General features: G+C 48.4%; 1 protein-coding gene across 3 annotated transcripts in view; it reads left to right on the top strand.

The window, feature by feature from the left end:
• Positions 1 to 27,681, top strand: part of UBXN2A (UBX domain protein 2A) — a 720,890-nt gene that overhangs the window by 323,581 nt on the left and 369,628 nt on the right. For all 3 annotated transcript variants that reach the window (XR_011260377.1, XM_069605875.1, XM_069605874.1), the window contains one exon: positions 1,329 to 1,467. Coding sequence is in view for 2 of the 3 variants with exons in the window: in XM_069605875.1 (XP_069461976.1) it covers positions 1,329 to 1,467 (139 nt within the window). In the remaining variant the exon portion in view is untranslated. The remainder of the gene's footprint in view (positions 1 to 1,328; positions 1,468 to 27,681) is intronic.

The raw sequence follows: 27,681 nt of genomic DNA, 5'->3' as shown, positions 1-27,681 counted from the left end.
TAGATCCAATTATATTGTATTAGTAACGGAATATATGCATTTGAATGTGAATGTGCGCCACCTTTACTGCTTCACTCACTGAAATGATCAGCTTTTCTTTTTTTTTCTCATTGGATACCAATCTCAATTGACTGATCATCTTTGTTAATTAATAATTATCGCTGCTCTACAATGTCATTGTGATTGTTGATTTATGCAATGTTATTGAGATTATTGCTCTATTTTTTATTATATATATTACTAAAATAATTCCTATAAACTAAAATTAAAAAAATACTCCTTACAGTGGCTCATACATGCTTGATTTACTGAAGAATTAACACTGTTTTGTGGAAATATTTAATAGGTCTAAGGGTAATGGAATACACTTCCAGCTTCTGGCTCCATCAGTTGCTGCACAGTGCCCTGGCTTGAAACTTCTGTTTTGTCTGCCAGTTAGCTCGGGGCAGTGTTCACTTTGACCCTCTGCCCCGAGTTTCTTCCCCCTTCTCTTACTCTGAAGGGCTTGTAGTCAGTCACCCATCTTCCCCTCCTATCGTTGCAGAATATTTTGCCCTCCTCCAAAAGACAAGCCAGGGAGGGAGCGCCCATCATGACTGCTACAAAGTGCTCCAATGCACATTTTAGAGTCTGGTATTTCCTCAATGTTTAATAGGTGGGCCCATTTGTTCTCTCATATCATTGCTTGGGGGTTTAGTTTCTTGCTACAGATTCTGTGAGCGAGGGTGCTAACCGTTTAAGGACAATCTCCATACAGTACTCTAGATGAGCTGTGCTGCGGGCCAGGATTTTTTCACTGTATTGTGGTGAAACTGGAAGGAGCTCTCCTGGCTTTTGCTCCTGCATCACTTGGCACTTATAGACATGACCTCGAGATGCAATCATTTTGAAGTAAAGCGATATATGTTTGGAAGTAAATTCTGCAGAAATTGATTTCCTTTACTCCTAGGTCATGTCTTTTTGAGAAGCAGACTATCAACTCCTTCTCTTGCAACATGTGCTTACCAGTAAGTGGGGGCGGGGATTGAGCCAACTCTCAATGGCCCATTTGCTAAAACTGTATTATTACTGAGGAGAAAGAAGTGGGGTAGTATTCCGTAGGTTGCTGGGACTAGTCCAAGGTATGGGAGGCTTTCCTGGTCAAACAAATGAATGTTTTATTCTGAAAAAAACATTACTATACAAAACCTGCCTTTCATTGATGAATCTCTTTCTACTCTATTTCTCTTCATTTTAGAATTGTGCCAAATATTTCAGTAAATACCTATAACCTAATTAATGGATCCACATGTCTAAACGGCAACCTTTCATTGACATTTTCTTTTCAGAATTTCTAAGCAACATTTTGGAAATTGGATCCAGAATGGCATGGTACGAAAACGGTGCAATTCCTTTGTTGATTCCCTATTTGAAGATCCTCCAAATTCAGATTCTGTACATTCATCAGCCACTAAAGTGAAGAGCCAAGTAAGTGTTTCTATTTTTATCATTTAATGCCCAAATTTACTCTTTGAAATATTTAACCAAATTTGGAAATTTGAATATAAGGCTTTTCTGTAGTCTTCATCCAAGTATTTTTAAAAACTCTCATCTGTCACATTAAATGAGGAAATCAGGGCGTCCTCCAGGACGGCAACAACAGTGAGTGCAGTGGTCTTTAAGGAGGAATGTGAAGAACTCCCAAATACCGAAGCTACAGATCCTGAGCAGCTGGGCAGTGGAAGGCCCGCCCACCATAGAAGACCAGTGGAAAAGGGAATGATGCTGAGCAGAGGCACAGGGAGGGAGAGAAGAGGAGACTTGAAGGTTCCCCCTTGGGAGAGACCGCAGATATCACCTGAAGGGCCTAGTTGCCCTTCTCCCCAATGTAAGATCATCAATACCCATCCAGCTGATACTAGCAAATCTGGGTTGACCACAGCTGGTGTGTAGTCTCTAAGTGCCGGATTGGAACACCGCTGCGGCCTGGGGAGCGATAGAGAACTTGGACATTAGAGCTGGAGTGCCCTCCCTCCCCCCTCCTTTCGAGCTGAGACGCTGAAACACAACGGTACTAGCTACCTGAAAGCACTTGTTTAAGAAGTCAGGTGAGCACAAGTCCTGAGGAGGCTGGCACTGAAAGGTACACTTTAAAGGTGGAAAAGGACGTTGGAAAGATCCCTACAGGTGCCAGGGGCCAAAGCGAAGATTGATCAAACCAACCAACCAAACCTAAGGGGTTAATCGACCCGCAAGGGGGCCAGCTAGAATGTTGCTGGCATCAGCAGCAGGAAGAGGTGCAAGATTCAGCTACTAGAAAACAATCATTGGGTGAATGCAAGGAGGTGAGACCGCACGCCATGACCCTGAACAAGGAGGATTTGCAAGAGTGCCTCGGGCATGGAGGACAGAATGATGAGCTAATTTCAGGACCAACTCATGAAAATGAAGGAAGACTTGCGGAGCTCACTTCAGGAAGTGAGGAAGGAAATGACTGACCTTGGCACAAGAGTGGACACGATTGAACGTGGTCTGTTGGAAGTGGCTGAGGAGGTAAAGCAAAATGGGGATCTTTTGGAACAGGTAGCCAGGGTCACACACAATCTTGAGCTACAAGTGGAAGATTTGGAAAATCACTCCCGCAGGTCGAACATTGTAGTGAAGAGTCTGAGGGTCTGAGTGAAGCAATCCTAGAAACTGACCTGAGGGACACCATCCAACAATGTTTTGGGAGCCTTTTGACAGAGATTCAACCGGAGGACGTGAGAATAGATCGGTGCATAAGGTGGGTCCTAAGAGGCGGGATCCGGGAGAGGGGCCACAAGATGTCCTGGTGGTCCTGTGTTCATGTACAATGAAGGAGGACATACTTAGAGCAGCAAGAGTCCACCCGGGAGTAATGATCAATCGAACCCAGATATATCTTTACCAAGACTTGACGCTAACCACACTGCAAAAGAGGCCATGCAACTGTTGGTCAAAATCTTAATAGCAAAAAACATTGCTTATAAATGGACATTTCTGTTTGGTCTCCTGTTTATGTGGGAGGGCAAGCAACAGAGAATCACGACTTCTGAGGAGGGGCTGTTGGTGATGAACATGGAAACCCATGCAGTTAGGAGGTGTTCGAGGTCCCATCTCTAAAAAAGAACAAGACAACAGAAGACAGCAGAACCTATGGCTTTATTGTGGTTCACAAGGTCATCAATTACAAAACTGTCCAGTGAAACCACCATGGAAATCAGTTGGAGCAGTAGACAAGGTGGACAGAAAAATCACAGAAAATGAACAGCCGGAAAACTCCCAACTCCCAACGCCTGACAAGTGTAGAGGTCGACTTGTCGAGCCAAAAAAAGGAAATTCAGATCTCTCATTTCGTTGTTCCAGTCACCCTAAGTAGCGACCTTGAACCTTCCCAGATGTATGCTCTGGAAGCATATGTGGACAGTGGTGCGATTGGAAACTACATGGATTACGAACTAGCAGGCAAGATGGGTATTTGTATACATCCAAAGGCTGTGGTAGAAAATAGCAACGCGGTAGATGGAACTCAACTAATATCTGGACCAGTGGCAAATGTACTGAAGTTTGCACCTTGCTTTGCCAGGAAGGACATCAGGAAAAGATCTTGTTTGACCGAACTAGTGCTCCACAGTTTAAAGTGATTTTAGGAATTCCATGGCTAGAGAAACATAATCCACAGATTGATTGGTGTGCCACTATTAAGTTTTTACTGAGGAATGCAGGACTTCCTGTTATGTTGAAGGCGGAACCCTGAAGAAAGAGTTTCCAGCGTTTAATGTAAAAAACTCACCTTAGGGTTGACAGGAACCCTTTCACCGGAGTATTGAGACTTTCAAGAAGTATTCGAAGAAGAACAGGCTAACGTGCTGCCACCTCATCGGCCATATGATTGCCAAAGCGATTTGATCCCAGGCTCCAGAACCCCATGCAGCAGAATTTAAGCCCTAACTGAACAAGAAAATATTCATTTAAAGACCTATTTAGATAATTACCTAGCCAATGGGTTCATTCGGCCCTCTAAGTCCCCCATGGCATCTCTTCTGTTTTTTTCATGCCCAAGAAAGAAGGGTACCTTCGTATCTGCATAGACTACCGTGCCCTCAACCAGATCACAGTCACAAACCAGTACCCCCTTCCACTCATCCCAGTGTTAATGGATCAAGTTAAGGATGCCCAGATGTTTACTAAACTAGATGTTAGAGGAGTTTACCACTTGGTGAAAATCAAAGAAGGAAATTAATGGAAGACTGCTTTCCGCACAAAGTACAGACTGTACGAATATCAAGTCATGCCCTTTGGCTTATGTAACGCCCCAGCAGCTTTCCAGAATTTTATGAACAATGTTTTATGTGAATTGCTTGATGTTTGCACCGTAGTGTACCTTGACAACATTCTTATTTACTCGAACTCGGTCGAAGAACACATAGCCCATGTAAGAGCACTACTCCAGAACTGCAACAACACAAGGGGCCTCATTACACGGAAGGCGGTGAACCATGGCACTACTAGCGCCATGGTTCATGCCGGTAAAATACCGGCACCACCTTGGTGGAAAGGGGAATTACCGCCCCATTCCAAGGTTAGCGGGGCGGTAATTCCCCCTTCCACCATTGCCCTTCCCCATTCCAATTTTTGCCCCATAGGGCTCTATGGGAATGGGGAAGGCGCTAATTACGGTACCGCAAATTGCGGTACCGTAATTAGCTCCACTGGTCCCTTTGCGGGTTGGTTTTTAACGCCTGCAAAAAGCAGGCGTTAAATTCCCCAACCCGCAAAGGGACCTCGCAGTAAGGCGGTAAGGATTTACCGGTACCGGTAAAATACCGGTAAACCCTTACCGCCTTCCGTGTAATGAGGCCCAAGCTCTTTGTTAAACGAGAAAAATGCTCCTTTCATACGACCTCAGTGGAGTTTCTGGGATTCATATTGTCGCCTATGGGAATCCAAATGGATAACCGAAAAGTCGACGCAGTTCTAAATTGGCCTTCCCCTACATCAGTGAAAGGAGTCCGTTTTTTAGGATTTGCGAATTTCTACAGACATTTTATTGCAGGATTTTCACAACTGGTCCACCCAATAACTTTGTTGCTGCGAAAGCACAAGACCTTCTCCTGGACCAAAGACGCAGAAGAGGCCTTCCAGGCATTAGAGAAAGAATGTACCTCTGCTCCCGTTTTGAGGCACCCACAACCCGAGATACCATTTGTAGTGGAAAACTATGTGTCCAGTGCAGCAATGGGAGCAGTTCTTTCCCAGAAAGACACCGAAACCAGACAACTGCATCCAGTGGCCTCCTGGTCCAAGAAGTTCTCAACAACCAAATTAAACTACAGCATCACAGAACAGGAATTACTAGCAATCAAACACGTGTTCAAAGAAGGGAGACACCACTGTTACCATTTTTACAGATCACTGAAACCTGCAATATTTGCGCAACGCCAAAGCTCAGTCATCCCGACAACTCCGTTGGGCATTATTTTTCATATAATACGATTTTGTCATCACTTATCGCCCAGGAGTACGTAATGGCAAGGCGGATGCCCTGTCAAGGATTGGAGAAAGAGAAGATATTCGAGGCAAAACAGAAACTGTAAACATAATTCCAGAGGAGAAGGTGCTGGGAGTCACTGGATCCTCCGAAGAAGACTTGAAGGCACACATTCTACTTAACATGACCACTTCAGAATTAGAGGCTTGGGAGTCAAGAGGACCTAAGTTTTGTGTTCAAGAAGGTCTACCTTATTTCCCGAGTCGACTTTACCTACACCATCAGGAGTTACAAAAGAATGTTATGGCAGATTACCATGGAGCCACGTTGGAAGGCCACCCTGGAATCGCTAAGACCACGGCCAAAATCAAGAGGCATTTCTGGTGGCCAACATGGCGCAAGGACATCATAGATTATATTCAAACTTGTGGTATTTGTGCTCAGAATAAAAACTTAAAGCAGAAACCAGCAGAACTTCTTCAACTGTTACCCGTCCCACTAGCGCCATGGCATGCCATTTCTATGGACTTTATTACAGAGCTACCTCCTTGTCTGGGTATAACACATTTCTTGTCATGGTGGACTTATTTTCCAAGATGGCGCATTTCATTGCCCTTAAGGGACTTCCTACTTCCTCAGTCTTAGCAAGGGTATTCCTGGAACAAATTGTACGTCTTCATGGATTTCCATCTACTGTGATCTCTGATAGGGGAGCCAATTTGTATCCCAATTCTGGAGAAAATGTTGCTTTTTTGGCTAAGATTGAAGTCCGTCTATCTACCAGTCATCACCCACAGACTGACGGTCAAACAGAAAGAACCAATCAGACTCTTGAACAATACATTTGATGTCTCCTCCACCAGATGGATTGTTCTTGGGTGGATGTCCTTTGAATCTCAGAGTATGCTTATAATAACTTTGAACATACTTCCACGGGCTATACTCCTTTCTACAGGTTTACATTCTCGGACCTCCACTTTCGATCCCACAGAGTCTTTAGAGATGCCAACAGGACAGAGTCTTCATGATAACATTACCAGAGTACAGCAAAAGGTTCTATGACATTTGGCTACAACAAAGGAGGACCAAAAGAAATTCGTAGATAGACTTCGAAGAAAATCCCCAGAGTATAAGGTGGGAGACAGGGTTTGGTTGTCTAAATAGATTGCACTCAAAGGCCCACGTAAATTCCAACCTAGGTTTCTGGGCCCATTTCCGTTGGAGACAATTGTCAATCCTGCAGCAGTAAGACTAAAGTTGCCATCCCACATGCAAATCCATGCAGTATTCCACGTTTCTTTGATCAAACCATTGAATCCAGGGACCAGATTACAGCCATCACCAAATCCCCTGTTCATAGAAGGTGAACCAGAATTCGTAGTAAAGGAAATTTTAGATTGCAAGATTGTCAAAAGGAAATTGTTCTACTTGGTAGATTGGAAAGGTTTGGTCCACAGGATAGGACTTGGGAATCTAGCTCAAACATTCATGCCCCCAGATTACTTCAAAAGTTTCATCAAAACCACCCTACTAAGCCAGGACCGGAGGGTTTATCCTTGGGAGGGGTGAGAACTGTCATGATCCCAGAAAAGGAGCACAGTTCCCATTCAGAAATACCAGAGAAGCAAGGAATTTCATATCAGTCAGTGGGTCAACAGTGGCTTCAAACCTGGCACAAATGGCATTTGTCTCATTCATAGCATTGCACCCATAGGCTCACATAGCACTTACATAGGTTTTTTCTACACTCAACATGGCTGCCGCCAAGTCCATTGTAAACTTACAGCACATACTACACCTATTGCAGAGGGAGCTACTTAAACCCCGCCCCTGCTGGAGCGCTTGCTTTGCGTCTTCTCCGCTGACAGCGGGGTAACGCTTCCAGCGATCTCCTGACAGAACCTGTCAAAGAAAAAACGAAGTTAAGAGGCATCAGTTTGCACAGAAAATCAACAGAATTCCATTAGTTGAAAGACTTAACGAACCAAAGTATTTCTGAAGCATTTCTTCCATCAGCTGTTTATTTCGTAGTCTCTGCATCTTCTGTCAGAAGTTCTGTCGCAGCCACAGCATCTTCCTCACTGCAGTCTTTGTTCGCGGACGCAGTGCCTTCATCCAGAGGTTTTCCTCCGCAGTCTCTGCATTGCCTGAAGCTATTTCGTCTACAGCTTTCCAGAAACCTGCAAAACAAAAGGTATTTTCGTTAATGAATGAACTTTGTGAAATAAGAACGTTCTTACATATGTTGCTTACCTGAAGTCCCAGTAAGTTTTTTTTCGCTTAGTTATTACCACGCTTGTCTCTGAAGGCTGCAACTACTCAGTTAAGACAAACTCACGTTTATTAAACGTTTCCTCAAACCAAGTATAGTCGCAGCCATACCGCAGCATCTAACCTTTTCTGAGAGCCTAAAACCTGCAAAACAAAAAGGAAAAACTTTAGAAAGAACGATCTCTCCAACGTAGGGATTGCTCAGAATCCAACAAACTATATATTTTCGCCAAAAACTCAGCCAAGAAAACTCTAAAGAAAGGCAAGGACATTTTTCTGACGAGAATCTTGTGACTACCGCAGCCTCTCAAGTAAGTTTGCAAACCAACACGCTCCTGTAGAATACAGGATGGAGAGCTCCACAAAACATAAGCACAGGTGAGAAGGGAGGGATTTATCAAAGGCACACTGCAATGCAGTTTTTTACCTGCAAATAGAAATTACAGTAGTTCACAGAATAAGAGTCCACCCGGCGAATACAAGCGGCTCACATGCAGAGAGTTAGAGCAAGACGAGCAGAGGGCTCGGGAAGGAGAGCATTTAGGAAGAGAGCGTTGCAGATAGAGTGGGCCTTGGCCCAGAAAGCCCTGTGGACAATGCAAAGGGTCTTGAACTTAAACATTGCAGCCACGGGTAGCCAGTGAAGGTATTGAGGCCAAGGATAAGTCTTGCGGTTCTGTTTGGATGAGTTGAAGAGGACGGAGAGTAGAAGAAGGAAGGTTGAGAAAGAGGCTGTTGCAGTAGACTTCAATTAAGCATGGGACCCCATCAAGGATGGAAGCTTGGGGAGTAGGCGGGAGAGGAGGGGGGTGGGGACGTGGCAGCCCTCCGCCCAAGCGCTTAAGAGAAGTCTTTGACAATTTGGCTCTTACAGATGTGTGGCGGGCGAAGAAAGTGGAGGAAAGTGGGTTTGCCCGTTTCTGACATATCACATTGTCTAGAATTGATTATATCTGTGTTTTGGCAGCCCTCCTGGGGGAGGTAGAGGACATGAATCTAGAAGCAATCTTATTGTCTGACCACACACCAATAACAATCACAATACAGAGATGGGAACCGCGTAGAGGGTTGTGGGCCTGGTTGTTCTCGTGAGAGATTCTGTCAGATGAAACAGCGGTGGGAACACTGGGTGATATGATAGAGGAGTTTGCTAAAAAACGTCATCTGGGAGGCCTTTAAAGTGGTACTTCAGGGGGAAATTATAGCGTTACAGTCCCTGAAAATAAGAGTGGCAATGGAATTAGAACTTGAATCCCAGATAATAGGGACATTGCAAAAGTTAGCTAAGAAAAAGAGCGGTGTTACATAAAAAAAGTTGAAGGACCTTAGAGCACAGTTGGAGTTGCTCAGCACGCGTAGGGCGGAAAGATCTCTATTATACACCAAGCAGCGGTACTATATAAACGCGAACAGGGCAGGACTCCTGGCAAGACAATTGAGACGGGCTGACGCAAATTGTACCATAACGGCACAGTGCGATGGATCGATTGTAACTGTGACGGAGGGGATATTGAATTCCTTTGAGGAGTTCTTGGGTTCCCTTTATAAGTCCCATAACCCTGACCAGTAGACAGTAAAACACTATTTTGAGCAGGTTCCAATGAAGAAATTGGTGGATTGCGATAGCGAGAGATTGGAGGCGGAAATGACTGGGGAGGAAGTGATGGCGGTAATCAGAGGTTTGCCACAAAACAAAACTCTGGGTCTGGACGGTTATCCGGCATGTTTTAACCAAATAGTCGGCACAAAACTGAGTTTGAAGCTTGCAGCCCTTTTTAATCCATTTCGTCAGAGAGGTATGGTGACCTCAATGACAGATGCCAAAGTTGTAGTGCTCGGTAAGCCCAATAAAGATCTGAAACACTATGGCTCTTATTGTCCCATAGCGCTTTTAAATCTGGACCCTAAAATCTACACAGGGGTCCCTGCAGCTAGATTATCGCCCCTCTTGCTAGACCTGGTGGGGATAGACCAATCTGGATTTATTCAGGGGAGACGCACGTGGGATAAGGCCAGGAGAGTGGCCCATTTAATTGAAAAGGTTGAGCGTCAGCGAGTCCCAGCAGTATTAATAGCACTTGACGCTGAAAGTGTTAGACCGTGTTGAATGGTTATTTTTATTTGAGGCACTGGAACGAATGGGGTTTTCCCCATTGTTTAAGCAGATGGGTAAGGCCGTCTATAGCAGAGCCTTGATGAGACTTTGTATTAATTCACGCTTGTCAGAAAAGGTGAAAATCTCACGAAGGACGAGATAGGGGTGGCCGTTGCCCCTTCTCCTATACGTATTGTACTTAGGACCCCTTTGGTCTCCATTAGGCGAAAACCTAGCCATACATGGGATAAGGTTTGGGGAAGAAGACCATAAAATAGCAGCTTTCGCTTATGATATGCGAATGACTCTGACACACCCAGAAACCTCAATACCAGGACTGCTGCAGGAACTCTCCAGGGTGGAAAAAGTGGCAGGGCTAAAAATGAATATGGCCAAATCGGAGCCTCTAAATTTCGGGCTTACAAAAAAACAGCTGACAGGGTTGCAGAGAGTGTCCCCATTTGAATTGGCAACAGACAAGATAGCTTACCTTGGGGTGAACTTAACTAACTCTATTTCAACCATATATGGGGCACATTTCCCAGACTGGCTCTCTAAAATAAAGGTAGATTTAAATAGATGGACTCCATTGCGAATGCCATGGTTGGGGAGGATAGCTTCAATAAAATGGTTGTGCTTCCCGGGTTACTTTATCGCGTCCAGGTGCTTCCAGTTAAGGTTCCTTCATCCTTCTTTAAAACACTTAACAGGCTAGTAAATCAATTTATTTGGCAAAAAAGCCCCAGAATAGCTTTAGATACCTTCATGGCGCCCAGGTTGAAGGGGGGCTTTGATCTCCCGAACTTCACTAAATACTATGCTGCGATCATCTGAGTCATACGAGAATGGTTTCCGAACGATATGTCTAAGCCATGGACTAGAATGGATCAAGCGGTAGCAGGGACTCCCTTAGAGGGGGTTCTGTGGATGTGTAAGCAAGACAGGCCCAGGAACTTGGCTGAGTCACATTCTCAGTGGAATGTGATATATGGAACTGTTTGATTAGACAGGAGCAATTGTCCACAATTCCATTTCCGTTTACCCCAATGTTTGGGAACCTGCAGTTTTCCTTGGGTATGAGCAAGGGCTCCTTCACAAGATGGCAGGCAGTGGGGTGCAAAAAGGTGGCTGCCATGATGGACTGGGGAGAGCTCAGATCCTTTGTGGAATGCAAACAACAAATCGGGTTGCCTGAAAAGGATTGGTTAGAATACTAACAATTTTTTTACATTTTTTTATTGTAACATTTAGCTTATACAAACTTTAATTACAAATTGAATCTCAATCACAATTATTCCAAATTCCATAATTCTCATTGTATACTAATAACACCATCCTGTCAATCAATCTTTTAAACTGTGACCTTTAGGACAATTAATAATCTGTGAGGAAAAAGAAAAAATGAAAAACAGATGATGAAAAAACAAGAAAAAGGACAAAAAGTGACATCTTCTTTGCCTAACAACATAAACTGCTTTCTACTGCAATGACAGCTTCACTCGACAAAGTCATGTCTAGAAAGCCTACTACTGTAGGACATGATTACTAGAGAGCATCACAAATCATCAGTCTTCCATATTGTCGTTTAAAGGAGCATATTTCCTGAAATAGAAAGATCATTGGTTGATTAGTTTAGGGCATTTGATAATCAAATGTTTTGAGGACTCAACCGACGTTTTGCAAAATCTGCACAGCTTGTCATTGGTTTCTTTGTCGTGTTTAATCCACATCACCTCTCTTGTTTTATAAGCATTCAGCCGAAGCCTTAAAAACTGGTTACGATGGACTCTCAATGGAAATTTGTTGAGATATTTAGGTAAATGGTCAAGACTGTTTGCAGCTACTCCTGTATATAATGAGGTCACCATTTTACTCAGCAATTCATTGTTTTGTATCCAATTCCACATTCTTAATTTTTTCTTGGATATTTGTGGAGTGGACATCACTGTTTCCCATTTTATTTCGGCACAATCCAAGATGTTCTTTATTTTAGTTGACCAGATCCATAGGATACCTGGCACTGGACCTATTAAATGCATTTTCCTTGGAGCAGCAATTGATCTCCATAGAATGGTACCATAAAATGAATCAAGTCCAAGTTCATGTCTTATTGTGATTCATGAGACATTGGACGGTAATCTGAGGATGAGTCTCCAGAACAGACCTTCTAAAAAATGACCACAATTGATGACCAAGATTCCAAACTGCCTCCGATCCAAAAGTAATCGATGGAATGACTTTCTGAATGTAAAAGGTCAGAACTGGTTTCAGTGTAAATTTGCCGTATTCGGCATGCAACTTTGCTCCTTGAAGCGAGAAAGTTAATATTCTGTGTTTCAGATCCATCGCCCAGTCTCATTCTCTGATGGAAATATGAAATCGGACACCCAAGTAACGAATGGCTGAAACTAAGTCAATTGTTTTACCTGCAGCGTTCCACTTGAAGCTTTTGTCTTTTTTTTTCCACATAACACCAGTAGATAGGATCTTCGTCTCACATTTATTTCGAGATCATTTTCGTTCAAGTATATTTGCAGCTTTATTAGAAGTCTTTGTAGGCCGATCTGAGTTGAATAAACTAAGACAATGTCGTCTGCATAAATTGCCCAGCTAATCGGCTGACCATTTATTTTCGGTGGAAAACAATGTGCTTCCCTTAGTGCAACTGAGACATCTGAAATAAACAGCTTAAACAAAAGCGCTGCAAGGGGGTGCCCCTGTTTGACCCCCTTATTTGTCTCTGTTTTTTTATCTGTAAGGTCACCACATTCGTTGATCTGCACTTGAATACTTGTGTTCTCATGCAATGCCATCAAAGGATGAAGCAGTGAGGGAGGACAGGACCAGTCGGTCAGCTTTGCCCACCGTTTCTCTCCGTTTATAGTATCGAAAGCTTGCCGCATGTCGATAAAGGCTAAGAACAAGTTTTTCTTCTTTTTGATGGCCTCTAACTTTAGCAAATTCAATATTATTAAATTTACTTTAGTTCCCACTCCTTTGGTAAAACCGGTTTGCCGGCAGTCCACTATACCGGCTTTTCTGGCCCATGTTGTCATCTTACGCTGTAGAAAGGTCGCAAAAATCTTTCCAATGATATCAAGAAGGGCAATCGGGTGATAATTCGCTGGATCGTCGCGACTACCCTTCTTTTTTTTTTTTTTTTGCAAACTCTCTTTATTACATTTTCCAAACATGAATCCCCCCTCCGTCCCCCCCCTTACCCTCTTCCCTCCTTGAGGCGACAACTTCTTCAATCTAGGTCCTGCTTCTTCCTGGGTTAAGACTACAAGCTCATTGCAGTTCTAAAGGTTTCAGGCGTTGTGGGCACCACATCACTCTAAAATCATCTTTGAGAAAAGTCATTATCTCCCCCCAATCGGCGGCAAAGTTCTGTGCTTTATTGTCCATGGCATACATTGCCCATTCCAAAGCCACAAAGTCCCAGATCTTCCTAAACCAGTCCTGAATCCTGGGGGTTTCCCGAGACTTCCACCTCTGGGCTATTAACATCATAGCCGCCAGGGTTAATATCAATCTTGCTTTTTCCCTTGCCCTACATTCTCCCTCTTTCATCTCCCCTCTTAAGCCTAGCAGGATTTGTAATGGCGTGCTTTCATCTCCGGGGCCAAAGGCCTGTTGCTGAGCCTCCTGAATCTCCCTCTAGAACGGTTTAATCTTTGGGCAATCCCACCAAATATGTTCGTCTGTACCCACCAGCCCACATCCCCTCCAGCACTCCTCCGGAGACCCTGGAAACATCCGATGGAGATGGGCCGGGGTGTAGTGCCAACCAAACAATATTTTAAACCAGGCTTCTTGCAGTTGGGTAGCCCTAGCTAGTTTGGGTATTTTCCTCCACAACCTCTCCCAATCTTCTTCGCTAATTTCCCTCCCCAGAACTCGTTCCTATTTCTGCATGTACTCCCACTGGCATTCGGGTCTCCCACAGCTTAGAATCTTATAAATATTAGAAATCAGACCCTTCGCCCCATCATTAGATGAGAGAAAGCTTTCAAATTTCGTTGGCTCTCTAGTAGTCGCTTTCCTGTTCACCGGGTGTAAGACCCAATGCCTTATTTGGGCATATCTTAATCGATCCCCTTCCTTTATGGCAAATTACCGTTTACACTCCTCAAAGGACATCAATTCCCCCCCACGGAACAAGTCACACAGCTTTTTACAACCTCCACCCTGCCAGTGCTGAAAGGCCCCTTTCCCCAATCCCGGTTTGAAATCCTGGTTATGAAAAATAGGTGTAAAAGGAGAAGGAAATGTCGTGACTCCCGGCACCATCAACCACGAGCCAACGCTCTGGGTCGGGTAAGAGGAAGGCCGAGCACCCGGCGAAGCTCCTGGAGAGGCCCCTGTCGAGCTCGAAGGCCCCATCGGAGGGAGAGTGAGGCAGTGTCCCCCCCTCAAGGAGAAGGCTGTGAGCGCACCTAAGGTGGTGAAAGCCTTAATCCATCCGGCTAAGGCCTCTATCGAGACAGTCGCGGCGGCCCTGGCTCAGCCTGTGGAGGCTACACCAGTGGTGGCGACTTCGGGGCCCAGAGTCTCCCTGCCGCCGCGAAGGGAGTCCTCTTTTATGCCCATCGACAGGACCCCTGTGAAACCTCCGACGGAGAGGAAAAAGGGGGGGCAGGAGGTCGTCGTGGATTCGGCCTCAACCTCTGAGGAAGAACTGATCGAGGTCTTAAGCCACGGCGTTGGCGTGGAAGAAGACCAGCCCGTCGGGAGGGATCCCGACGCAGGAGACGACGACATCGTCGAGGGTACCGACGGGGCCCCTGACCGCCCGTCGGACTCCCCTCTGCCAGCACCGCAAGACAACTCGGCGGCCATTCTGTTGGCTATACAGTCCTTATGCTCAGAGATAAGGGCGAGACTGCCCTTACCAGTGGAGGAACCACTCCCGTCGGGGGGCCCGGAGCCAGGCCCTTCTGGCAGCCGCCCTCCTAAGAAAAGAAGGATTCACCCTCCACCTCCTTTTCAACCGTCGCGCCCCGTTCAGCCCTCCTCGACTCGAGGGGATGATACAGGGACTGACACGGCCGCGACGGGTACGGACGACGAGGTGTACAACGAGGATCTTTCGTCGTCACCTCCCACCCGGGCTTCCCCGCCCGACGAGATTGGATCATTTCACTCCATGATCGCCAGGGCATCCGGGCTCTTCCAGCTCTGCCCTGAGGAGAAGAAGAAGGAAGGTTTCCTTTATCAGCAGCGCAAGGCCAAGAGGAAGACGGTCCTTGCGGTACCTCTACTGGACGATATTTGGGATGAGGGCCTCGCCCTCCTCAAGAACCCATCCACGACGCCGGCTAGAAGAGACCGGTACGAGAAGAAGTACCGAGTCCCGGACGCGGCCCCCTTGTGCCTCCGGGCACAGCCTACCCCGGACTCCGTCGTCTCCACGGCGGCCAGGAAGAAAGCGGGGGTGGGGTGTGGCCTCTACGTCAACTTCCCCGCCGGACGGCGAGGGAAAGAAATTGGACACGATGGGGCGCAGGGTCATCTCGTCTGCAGCGACGACGATTAAGGCGGCCAGCGCCTTGGCTATCGTGGCCCGCTACGACAGGGAGCTGTGGTACAAACTGGCTCCCCTGCTGGACTTCCTACCGGACGACAAGAGGGCGGATGCCCTGGAGATCTTGCAGGAAGGTGAGGTGGCGTCGGACCACGCCATCACTATTGCGACGGACATCGGCGACACTGGATTTCGCCAGTTGGTCAACGGCGTGTGCCTTAGGCGGCGTGGATGACTCAAGGCTACTGACTTCCGTCAAGACGTACAGACCAGAGTCCTGGACATGCCGTTCGATGGGAACAACCTGTTTGGGAAAACAGTGGACGATTCCCTTCAAGCCATTAAAGCGGACACGGAGACGGCCCGGGCTCTCGGGGTTCTCCAGCAACGGCGGCCGCCCTTTCGGAGCGGCGGAGGCAAGGGCGCCTCCAAAGGTTCCGGCGGCGGATTTTCCACCTACAGTCAAGCGGCCCGTTCTTCGTCTCAGGAAGCTTACAGGGGACGAGGCAAGTCAGGCGGACCCCGCCGTCGTCGCCAAGGAGGCCAAGGTGGCAAAGCCTCATCTAAGCAGGATTGAACCGGCCGTGGGGTCGGGCCCCCACCGAAGCACCCCGGTGGGAGGCCGGCTGGCGAGCTTCGTCAGCGTGTGGGAGTCCATCTCCACCGACCGTTGGGTGCTGGACGCCCTAGCCCAGGGCCACGCGCTCGAGTTTCAAAGAAGGTGCCCTCGCGTCCCCCCTGTGGCCAGGAAAGAGCTTCACGTCCCTCAGCTTCTCCGGGAGGTAAAGGCGATGCTCAGGAAGGGCGCCATCGAACTCGTCCCAAAGAGGCTTCGGGGCTCCGGAGTTTACTCAAGATACTTCCTTGTGAAGAAGAAGACGGGAGGATGGCGCCCCATCCTAGACCTACGACGGCTGAACAAGTTCATCAAGGCACAGAAGTTCTGGATGGTTACCCTCCAGCACGTCCTGGGTCAGCTGGAGGAGGGCGACTTCCTGTCGTCGTTCGTTGGATTTGGAGGATGCCTACTTCCATATTCCCATCCTAAAGGGGCATCGAAAATTTCTCAGGTTCGTGGTCCAAGGGCGTCACTATCAGTTCAGAGCCCTTCCCTTCGGTCTACGGTCGGCACCCAGGGTATTCACCAAGTGCCTTGCACCAGTGGCGGCGCAGCTGCGCCGAGAGGGGATCCACGTCTACCCCTACCTGGACGACTGGCTCATCCGTGCCAAGACGAGGGAGCTCGCCGTGGAGCACACGGCAAGGACCGTCCAACTTCTCACGGACCTGGGATTCTCCGTGAACTACGCCAAGTCCCACCTGGTACCCGCGCAAGACGCACTGTTTCTGGGAGCGAAGCTCGACACAGTGTCCCTTCTGGCCTCCCCGTCGGAGGAAAGGACCAGGGCCATCCTGGGCAAGGTACAGCGGATGTTGGTTGCCGACGCGGCCAAGGTGAGGTCCATCAAGTCCCTCCTCGGAATGATGTCTTCTTGCATCTACCTCATTCCCATGTGCAGGCTCCGGATGCGCCCGTTGCAGGAGTTCCTGGACGCGTGCTGGATACAAACGACCGGCAGCTTCGAGGAGAGGATCAACCTCGACGAGAGTTTCCGACGAGCGATCCGGTGGTGGAGCACCCGCGCGCATCTGACGGCGGGCATGGACTTCCAGACCCCAGGCCACCAGGAGACAGTGACCACGGATGCCTCCCTGGAGGGGTGGGGAGCGCACACCGAAAATCTGCACGCGAGAGGCCTTTGGCTCCCGACGGAGAAGTCCCTCCATATTAACGTCCTGGAGCTCAGTGCAGTGTTTTGGGCCCTCAGGTCCTTCCTTCCGTCCCTCAAGGGCCTTCCTCACCAACAACACCACCACCATGTTTTACATCAGGAAACAGGGCGGAACCAGGTCCCCAGCACTGTCCAAGGAGGCGCAGGACCTGTGGCATTGGGCTGTCGCCCAAAGGATGTTTCTGGTGCAGTTTCATCTGGCAGGGATAAAAAACACCATCGCCGACTCACTCAGCAGGGAGCTGCGCTCGTGCCACGAGTGGGAACTACGGCAGGATCTAGTGGATCGCCTCTTCCGACGGTGGGGCACACCCCAGATCGACCTGTTCGCGACGGTGACGAACTCCAAGTGCCGGAGGTTCGCCAGCAGGTTTCCCCAGCCGAGGAGCATGGGCAATGCTTTCTCGTTCCCCTGGGAGGGCCTGTTCCTATACGCGTTCCCCCCACTGCCACTGCTGATCCGGCTCATCAACCAGCTCAAGAGGTCACGGTGCAGGATGATCCTCGTCGCACCTGCGTGGCCGAGGCAGATATGGTTCCCGGACCTTCTGGACTTGTCAGCGTCCCCGTCAATCAAGCTGCCAGTGGACGCGGATCTGCTCTCCAGGGAAGGAGGCGCCATCCTCCACCACGACCCGAAGTCGCTGAACCTGCAGGCCTGGCTCCTGCAGCGCTAGAGTTTGGAGGATACGACATACCGGCCGACTGCAGAGAGGTTCTTGCAAAGGCCAGGGCGTCCTCGACTCTTAAATGCTACGGACACAAATGGAAGAGGTTCTCTGTCTGGTGCCACGCACAGAAGATTAACCCTCTGAGGATTACGGCTCCCCAAGTACTGCCGTACCTGTTGACGCTGGCCAAGGCTGGACTGGCAGACGCGTCCATCAAGATTCATCTTGCTGCGATCTCCCGATACACCAGAACCACGGGGCGGACGTCCTTGTGGTCTCATCGTCTGGTGAAAGAGTTCATGAAGGGACTGTTCAGATCGTTCCCGCCGGTGAAGGCTCCGGCCCCGGCGTGGGAGCTCAACGTGGTGCTGACCAAGCTCATGGGACCTCCGTTCGAGCCTCTGCACTCGGCCCCGTTGAAGTTCCTGTCGTGGAAAACAGCGTTTCTTGTGGCCATCACCTCCGCACGACGGGTGGGAGAGATCCAGGCCCTTTCCTGCAAGGCCCCGTACTTGACTTTTCACGACACGAGGGTGGTGCTCAGGACGCACCCCTCCTTCATGCCCAAGGTGCCGTCGGACTTCCACCTCAACGAACCCTTGGTGTTGCCTGTGTTTTTCCCGTCGCCTTCGTTGCCGGCTGAGAGGACTTTGCACTCGCTGGATGTGGCTAGAGCGCTGAAGTTCTACGTGGACCGCACGAAGTGCTTTCGGAAGACGTCACAACTCTTTGTGAACTTTGGACCTGTCAATCAGGGGAAGGCTCTCTCGAAGGCTTCCATTTCCAGATGGCTCTCCGGCTGTATCATGTACTGTCATCGGTTGGCAAACCGACCGCTGCCTGGCCGTCCGAGAGCCCATTCCACCAGAGCGATCGCAGCTACCACGGCGTTCCTATCTGGTGTGCCCCTGCTGGACATATGCAGGGCTGCTACGTGGAGGTCGACGCACACCTTCACGAAATTCTACTGCGTCGATCGGGATTCCAGGGAGGAGTCCAGGGTCGGCCAAGCAGTGCTGCGCAACCTGTTCGCCTGAGGTGAGCCTGGTGAGGAGGTAAGATTGCTTAATGTTGAGTTTGATGTAATGCTTAATGTTGAGCCTTTGCCACCTCCCGTGGTTGTGCATGTGTGTACTGCTATGTATTCTTTATTCATGAGCATGACCCCATGCTGGAGAAGGAACAAGTTACTGTTGGGTGGGTGGGTCTGGCATGGATTCACATGCGAACCCTCCCGCCTACCCCTCTGCGGCTCTTCACTTGGTCATACTGCCACTTCACGTGCTTCCAAATCTGAAGATGGCTGCCAGAGGCAGGGCTTAGGTAGAGGGCAGTCTTTGGCTGTGGTCAGTATGACGCAGAGATCAGTGATTGGTTACTACTACGAAAGGCAGATCAGAAACGAAACTGATACTGGTTTTTTCTTTACCGAGGATTCCCAGCCTGACGACGGGGAATATTCATGAGCATGTGAATCCATGCCAGACCCATGCTGGAGAACAACAGTTACAGGTAAGTAACTTGTTCCTTCCTCTGCCTAACTGAAACCTGGATTCCCCCTCATAACACCTGTCCCCGCCTCCTTAACGACCTCCTCTTCCTCCTTCATCCACACCCCCCGCCCCTCTGGTCGTGGTGGTGGCGTTGGTCTCCTCTACCACCCCAAATACAGGTCCTCCTCTTCCTCTCCAACTCTCCCTTCTTTCCCTTCCTTTGAATTCCTCTACAAGTCCTTCTCCTCTCCCCACCCTATTTCCTTCCTGATCATCTATCGTCCCCATGGCCCTCTCTCTTCCTTTTATGAAGACCTTGATCACCTCCTCTCTCCCTCCCCCTTTCCTCTATCAGTACTTGGCGACTTTAATATTCATCTTCCTTCTCCCCCTCAATCTTCTCCCCTCTTCTCCATCCTTGACTCCTACCTTTTCTCCCCCCTTCCTTCATCCCCTACTCACTCCTCTGGCTCCACTCTTGACCTCATCTTGAGTTCTTCCTATCCCTCTTCCCCTGTCTCTTCTCTTCCTGTTTATCTCTCTGACCATGTCTTACTCTCATACTCCCTTTCTCCTCTCTCACACTCCACTACTGCTAATCCCTCCCCTCCAATCTTCTCATGTTGTGACCTTTGTGACTTCGACGCTACCCTCTTTTTCGACACCTGCTCTTCTTCTCTTCCATCTCTCCAAGACTCTGCTTTACTCTCTGCGGATGATGCTCTATCTTCCCTTTCCTCTTCTATCTCCACTGCCCTAGATCAACTTTACCCCCTTTCTCTCTTCCGTCCTACCCGGAAGCCTTCTCAACCTTGGCTTACTTCCCATCTCCGCTCTATGTGGCGCTGTAACGCTCACCTGATTCCCGCAGAGGCGCCGGTCTTGACTGGGTGAATGCCGTATCTTCAAAGGTGATGTGTAACACACGGTTGGCTCTTTGGGCTGGACCTCTGTGCACTTTATGTCTGACTCGAAGAGTAAGATGTCTTAGGTAAGTGAACGCCGAGCTCTCCATCTGCCTCGGGGCAGGGTGCCGTAACCAGTTTCTTCACTGGATAAGGGTGCAGGCCTCTTGACCTCAGAGGACTGCTGTCCGTCGTTAACTGCACGAACGGTAAGTTCTGGGCACTTCAAATGTCTTAAAAGTCTTTTGTAATTATATCTCTTGTTTTGCAGGGTTCCGGCGATGGAGGATGGCGGGCTGATGAGAGTTGAGGATCGAACCCGCGTGAGGAATAGAAGCGCCTGGAAGCACGTAAGTAAGCGCTTGTAGCCTGCTTCACGATGCGCACTAACTGTCCCTTTTATCTTGCAGGTACAAGTTCGGAGCTTTAGAGAAGCTGAAGGGTGCTGGAATACCCACTGGATTCGGCGTGGGAAGGAGGAATGGCACGTGAGTAATAAAGTTGCCCAATGTCTTTAAGCGCACCTTCTTTTGTCTTTCAGATGCGGGATACAGCGCCGAAGGCCTCCGGAGCGTGCAAAGAGCTGGTAAGCTTTTGTCTTTCAGATGCCGAAATGCAGTGCGAAGACCTCCGGAGCATGTGAAGAGTAGGTAAGCCTTTGTCTTTCAGATGCCGGAATGCAGCGCGAGGCGTTGGTGACAGCCGATGGACCAGGTAAGAGATGTGCTGCCACTGAAGACCGTAGTGCTAACCTGTTCTTTCTTTGTCTTTACAGGTGCTGCTGAAGACTGGATTCCAGGATGGTAAGCCTTTGTTCCCTTAGGCCCAGGATCAGAAGCAGAAGACACAATGAGCGTTCTGCTGCAGAGAATGCAGAATAACACAAAGCAAGATTCATCCATCGGGTGTGGTTTAAATAGCCTCCTGTAGTGCTTAGGTGTCTCCTTCCACAGCCACGCCTAGGTAAGAAAAGAGTTCCTGCTTTCCAGAAGAGTTCCAGTGTTCTGAACCTAGGGAGTGGCTCCTGCCCCACCCAACAGGAAAAGTAGTCCCAAACAGAAGAGGATCAGCACTGGGACTGGGCATCTTTATGAGCCTGGTGCCACTGGCGCCAGGACAGGGTCCAAAAGGTCCCAATTGGGACTGGCTGGCACTCGGAACCGGGGTTATGGGTCTGCTTCCAAGGGAGTCGGGCAAGTCCTGATCTTTTGGAAGTAGAGATCATGACAGCAGCCCCCCTCAAGGCCCCTCCCAAACCGGGCTTCTCCAGGGGTTTGGGCTTGTTAGGAAATGTTCGATGAAATCTTTTGATTAGACAAGGCGCGTGGACATATTCTGCAGGTTCCCAGGATCTTTCTTGGGGACCGTAGCCTTTCCAGTCAATCAGGTAAAATAGTTTAGATTTGGAGATCTTGGAATCCAGGATACTTTTGACTTCAAACTCGAGTTCTCCATCAACTAGAATGGGTTTTGGAGATGTAGTTAGTCGGGTTTGAGGTTGCACGGGTTTTAATAGAGAGACATGGAAGACCGGATGTATCTTCATGTGAGGGGGCAAGTCCAACTTGACCGCTACTGGATTTACTATGGTAGTGATGGAATAGGGACCAAGGTATCTTGGGTTGAATGTGCGTGGTCCTTTTAGAGGTAGATATTTGGTGGATAACCAGACTTGATCTCCTACTTGATATTGGGGGGCTTCCTTTCGATGTTGGTCTGCTCCTTTCTTGTATTGTTCTTTAGCCCTTTGAAGGTGAGAAACGGCTTCCTTAAAGGCTTGGGTGATTGTAGAATCCAGGTGGTCTACTGCTGGTGTTCCAAGATCTTGGAGTGGATCCAACTCCGAGGTTCGAGGGTGACTACTGTATAAAAGAAAAAACGGGGTTTTCCCAGTTCCCGAGTGGACAGAGTTATTGTAGGCATATTCGGCTATCCAAAGGATATCTTTCCAAGTTTTTTCAGTTTGTTGTAGCATGCAGCGCAAATACTGTTCCAGAGTTTGATTGGTCCTCTCGGTTTGTCCGTCGGTTTGAGGGTGGTGGCTGGTCGAAAGTCTCACATCAATTTGAGCCGACCGACAGCAACTTCGCCAAAAATGAGAAATAAATTGACTACCTCGATCCGAAATTAGAACTGAAGGAAAACCGTGCAGTCGGACGATGTTTTCGAGAAATTCTCGGGCCAGAGTTGCTGCTGTTGGTAAGCCTTTGAGTGGAATGAAATGCGCCATCTTGGAGAATAGGTCCACGATTACTAGGATCGTATTGTATCCGGAGCATGGAGGTAGATCGGTGATGAAGTCCATAGAAAGCGTATGCCAAGGGTGAGGCGGGATGTCAATAGGGCGTAAGAGGCCGGCTGGTTTTTCCTTTTGACTCTTGTTTTGGGCGCATACTCCACAGGACATTATAAAGTCTCTGATATCTTTTTTCCAAGACGGCCACCAGAAGTAGCGCTTGATCTTTTCCAAGGTCTTGGTCATACCGGGATGTCCTTCCATTAAAGAATCGTGATAACAAGAGATTACCTTTTTCTGTAAATCTGTGCTGGGCAGGTATAACCGTTCTTGGAAATATAATAGGTTGTCCTTCACCGTAAAGTCCTTTCCCTGCAGATGCCAATTCTGTATGTCTGCTGGAGTTACCAGTAGCCTGGCTTTATCCTTAACTTCCTCTATGGATTGTGTGGCGATTACACCTACAATTCTTTGTTCGGGAATGATAGGTACAGGTTTAGGATTGATCAAATGTTCTTCCACTCCCATCCGAGAAAGGGCATCAGCTTTACCGTTTTTTGTACCAGGTCGATAGGTAATTATGAAGTCAAACTCGGCAAAGAATAGTGCCCAACGGAGTTGCCTAAAGGATTGAGCTTTTGCGGTTTTCAAATATTGCAGGTTTCGGTGATCTGTAATCACAGTAACGGTGTGTCGGGCCCCCAGAAGATAATGCCACCAAGCCTTAAAGGCGGACTTGATAGCTAGAAGTTCCTTATCAGTAATAGTGTAATTGATTTCAGGAGGCGAGAATTTGCGGGACCAAAATGCCACGTGATGCAACTGATTGGTTACTGGGTCCTTTTGTGATAGAACTGCCCCCATGGCAAGGCTCGAAGCATCAGTTTCAACGATGTAGGGGAGTTCTGGGCGAGGATGTTTTAAGATCGGTGCAGAGATAAATCTAGTCTTCAAATTCTGGATAGCTTGTTCCGCCTTGGTAGACCATTCAAAACGTTTGTTTTTCTTTAACAAGGCGGTGATTGGCTGGACTATTCGAGAGAATTCGGGGATAAACCTGCGGTAAAAGTTAGCGAAGCCTAACATGCTTTGAACACCTTTTACGGAGGATGGCGATGGCCATTTGAGAATTGCATCGACCTTCTTTGAATCCATACGCACTCCGCTAGGTGATAATATGAATCCCAAGAATTCAACTTCAGTCACGTTGAAAACACATTTTTCCAACATAGCGAAAAGTTTGTGTTGACGCAATCTCTCGAGGACCATTTTCACGTGTTTCCGATGTTCAGTTTCCGATGAAGAATAAACGAGGATGTCGTCAATGTAAACAACAACACACACATCTATGAGCTCTCTGAGGACATCGTTCATAAAATATTGAAAGGCGGCCGGGGCATTGCAAAGTCCGAAGGGCATGACCTGATATTCAAATAGCCCATACTTGGTGCGGAAGGCCGTCTTCCATTCATCGCCCTCTTTTACTCGTACCAAGTGGTAGGCTCCTCTAAGATCCAGCTTTGTATATATGCATGCTTTTCTGACTTGGTCCAGGAGTTCAGGGATCAAAGGTAACGGATATCTATTCTTAACGGTGATCTGGTTCAGGGCGCGATAATCTATACAAGTTCTAAGGTCCCCTTCTTTTTTTGGAACGAAGAACAAAGCTGAGGAAGCAGGGGACTTGGAAGGACGAATAAACCCATTCGCTAGGTATTGATCCAGGTATTGTCGGAGGTGAAGATTCTCAGGCTCGGTGAGGGCATAAATTCTACTACAAGGAGGAGTAGATCCAGGTATCAGGTCTATCTGGCAGTCATAAGACCTATGAGGAGGTAGAGAGTTAGCCTGATCCTTCCGGAAAACATCTTGGAATTCTAAGTATTCAGGAGGTAACTGGGGAGCCTCCGAGAAAATTGCTGCCAGTGCAACACCAGGTCGAGGGTGACAAGTAGAGACACATTCTGGAAACTGAACCGTTCTTGCTCGCCAATCGATCTGAGGATTGTGCTTCTCTAACCAAGGAATTCCTAGAATAATCTGGAACTGAGGGGCCTTGATCACATCGAACACGATCTTCTCATGGTGTCCATCTTGACTTACTAGCGTCACTTCTTGGGTGGTATGCGTTACTGGTCCGGAGGCTATCTCCGTACCATCCACCGTAGTAATGACGTCCTTTACAGCCTTTGGACAAAGAGTCAGATTCATCCTCAACACCATTTCATGATCCACATAATTGCCGATGGCACCGCTGTCGACGTAAGCTTCAATCGCATGTAATCGATCCGGATGTTCAGGGCTAATGAGGACCATAGGTATCACGAAATGCGAGGTCACGGAACTGGTTTTAACACTCGGCAAGAGGACCTCTATTCTTGTCGGGCGAGGTCGTTTCCCTGCTCGGAGTTTGTGACCCTGGTAACTGCAGCTCCTACTGCCTTCTTGGCTGGTTTCACCGGACAGTCTCGAAGAAAGTGTCCTGAGTTTCCGCAATAGAGGCATAATTGCAGCTGTTTTCTCCTTTCCCGCTCCTTTTGTGTTAGTGGTCCTTTCAGGCCCCCTATTTGCATGGGTTCCCCGGAGTCTACTCCTTTGGTAGGAGTTGGTGGTTTGGAAAATACTCGAGCATCAAACTTGGAACGATCGACCTTCCTGTTCTGCAGTCTGTGGTCAATTTGAACGACTAAGTCAATATAGTCCGAACAGTCTTGCGGGGGATTCACTACTTGGGCTAACACATCTTTGAGCTCTCCACGTAGACCTCTATAAAACAGCGTAATCCTTTTGTCCTCAGGCCATCGAGTTTCCACTATCAGTCTGTTGAAAGACGCAATATAAGCCAAAAGGTCTTGATTACCCTGTCGCAATGAAAGGAGCTCATTGTCCAAGGCCTGCCCCTGTGAATGTCTTGCAAACAGTTTTTCCATACTGAGCTGAAAAGCTTGAAAATCATGGAGAACCGGATCATCTTGATTAACTAGAGGGATCGACCAGTCTGCCGCATTGCCACTAAGGTACGAAAGCACGAAAGCTACCTTAGCTTGATCAGTTGGAAAGGCTGCTGGCCGGCATAAGAAGTGCAACCGGCACTGATTAATAAATACTGCAAACCTCTTTGGGTCACCAGACAATCGTTTGGGCGGAGCCAGAGGTACATTCCCAGGTAGGTTGATCTGCACTGGGTTCGTAGAGGATGTTGAAGGAAGATTTGCTCCTGATGCAGGTAACGGAGTTTGTCCGGCTTGTGACTGTAGCAATTGTCTAGCGAGATCGTCTGTTCGCTCCTTGGAAATAATCAGTTCCCTTCTTAGAGCATACGTTTCCTGACGGGCTGCATGCACTTCTGCTCTTAGTTCCCCAAGTAACTGGGCTAGCTGGTCGGTATCCGAGGTTTCCATAGCGCCTGGGTGGGAGTTTTGCGGTAGGCTTTGTGTTCTGTAACGCTCACCTGATTCCCGCAGAGGCGCCGGTCTTGACTGGGTGAATGCTGTATCTTCAAAGGTGATGTGTAACACACGGTTGGCTCTTTGGGCTGGACCTCTGTGCACTGTATGTCTGACTCGAAGAGTAAGATGTCTTAGGTAAGTGAACGCCGAGCTCTCCATCTGCCTCGGGGCAGGGTGCCGTAACCAGTTTCTTCACTGGATAAGGGTGCAGGCCTCTTGACCTCAGAGGACTGCTGTCCGTCGTTAACTGCACGAACGGTAAGTTCTGGGCACTTCAAATGTCTTAAAAGTCTTTTGTAATGATATCTCTTGTTTTGCAGGGTTCCGGCGATGGAGGATGGCGGGCTGATGAGAGTTGAGGATCGAACCCGCGTGAGGAATAGAAGCACCTGGAAGCACGTAAGTAAGCGCTTGTAGCCTGCTTCACGATGCGCACTAACTGTCCCTTTTATCTTGCAGGTACAAGTTCGGAGCTTTAGAGAAGCTGAAGGGTGCTGGAATACCCACTGGATTTGGCGTGGGAAGGAGTAATGGCACGTGAGTAATAAAGTTGCCCAATGTCTTTAAACGCACCTTCTTTTGTCTTTCAGATGCGGGATGCAGCGCCGAAGGCCTCCGGAGCGTGCGAAGAGCTGGTAAGCTTTTGTCTTTCAGATGCCGGAATGCAGTGCGAAGACCTCCGGAGCATGCGAAGAGTAGGTAAGCCTTTGTCTTTCAGATGCCGGAATGCAGCGTGAGGCGTTGGTGACAGCCGATGGTCCAGGTAAGAGATGTGCTGCCACTGAAGACCGTAGTGCTAACCTGTTCTTTCTTTGTCTTTACAGGTGCTGCTGAAGACTGGATTCCAGGATGGTAAGCCTTTGTTCCCTTAGGCCCAGGATCAGAAGCAGAAGACACGATGAGCGTTCTGATGCAGAGAATGCAGAATAACACAAAGCAAGATTCATCCATCGGGTGTGGTTTAAATAGCCTCCTGTAGTGCTTAGGTGTCTCCTTCCACAGCCACGCCTAGGTAAGAAAAGAGTTCCTGCTTTCCAGAAGAGTTCCAGTGTTCTGAACCTAGGGAGTGGCTCCTGCCCCACCCAACAGGAAAAGTAGTCCCAAACAGAAGAGGATCAGGGGTTCAACTGGCAGGTAAGTAAGCAGCATGGTCTGCTGCAGGTAAGTCCACCCAAGCATTATGAGCCCGGCGCTTCCAGCGCTGGGACTGGGCATCTTTATGAGCCTGGTGCCACTGGCGCCAGGACAGGGTCCAAAAGGTCCCAATTGGGACTGGCTGGCACTCGGAACCGGGGTTATGGGTCTGCTTCCAAGGGAGTCGGGCAAGTCCTGATCTTTTGGAAGCAGAGATCATGACAGGCGCCTTCTCCGACGGCTGGAGAGACTCTGGCTCAAAACTCCCTCGCTTTCTAATCAAACCTCTTACTTCTCTTACCATGCACTATACAACTCTTGTCTTGCAATGGCCAAATCCTCCTACTACTCTAACCTTCTCCAGACTCAAGCCTCCCACCCTCGTCGGATTTTTCAAACTCTCTCTCGTCTTCTCTCTCCTCCTACTCCTGATCCCTCATCCAATTCCACACTTTCTCCTTTGGACTTTGCCAATGTCTTCTTCTCCAAAATCCTCAGCCTCCGGCAAAAAATGAACTCCCTCTCTGACTCCCCCTCTCCTCCTCTCCCCTCTCCTCCCTCTTCCTTCATATTCATCTTCTCACCTGTTTCTCCTTCTGAAGTCTCCTCCCTTCTA

Source organism: Ambystoma mexicanum, chromosome 4p (assembly GCF_040938575.1).
Source record: "Ambystoma mexicanum isolate Mex_15411 chromosome 4p, UKY_AmexF1_1, whole genome shotgun sequence".
In the NCBI taxonomy this organism is placed as follows: Eukaryota; Metazoa; Chordata; class Amphibia; order Caudata; family Ambystomatidae; genus Ambystoma; species Ambystoma mexicanum.
This window is presented reverse-complemented; position numbering and strand designations above follow the sequence as displayed.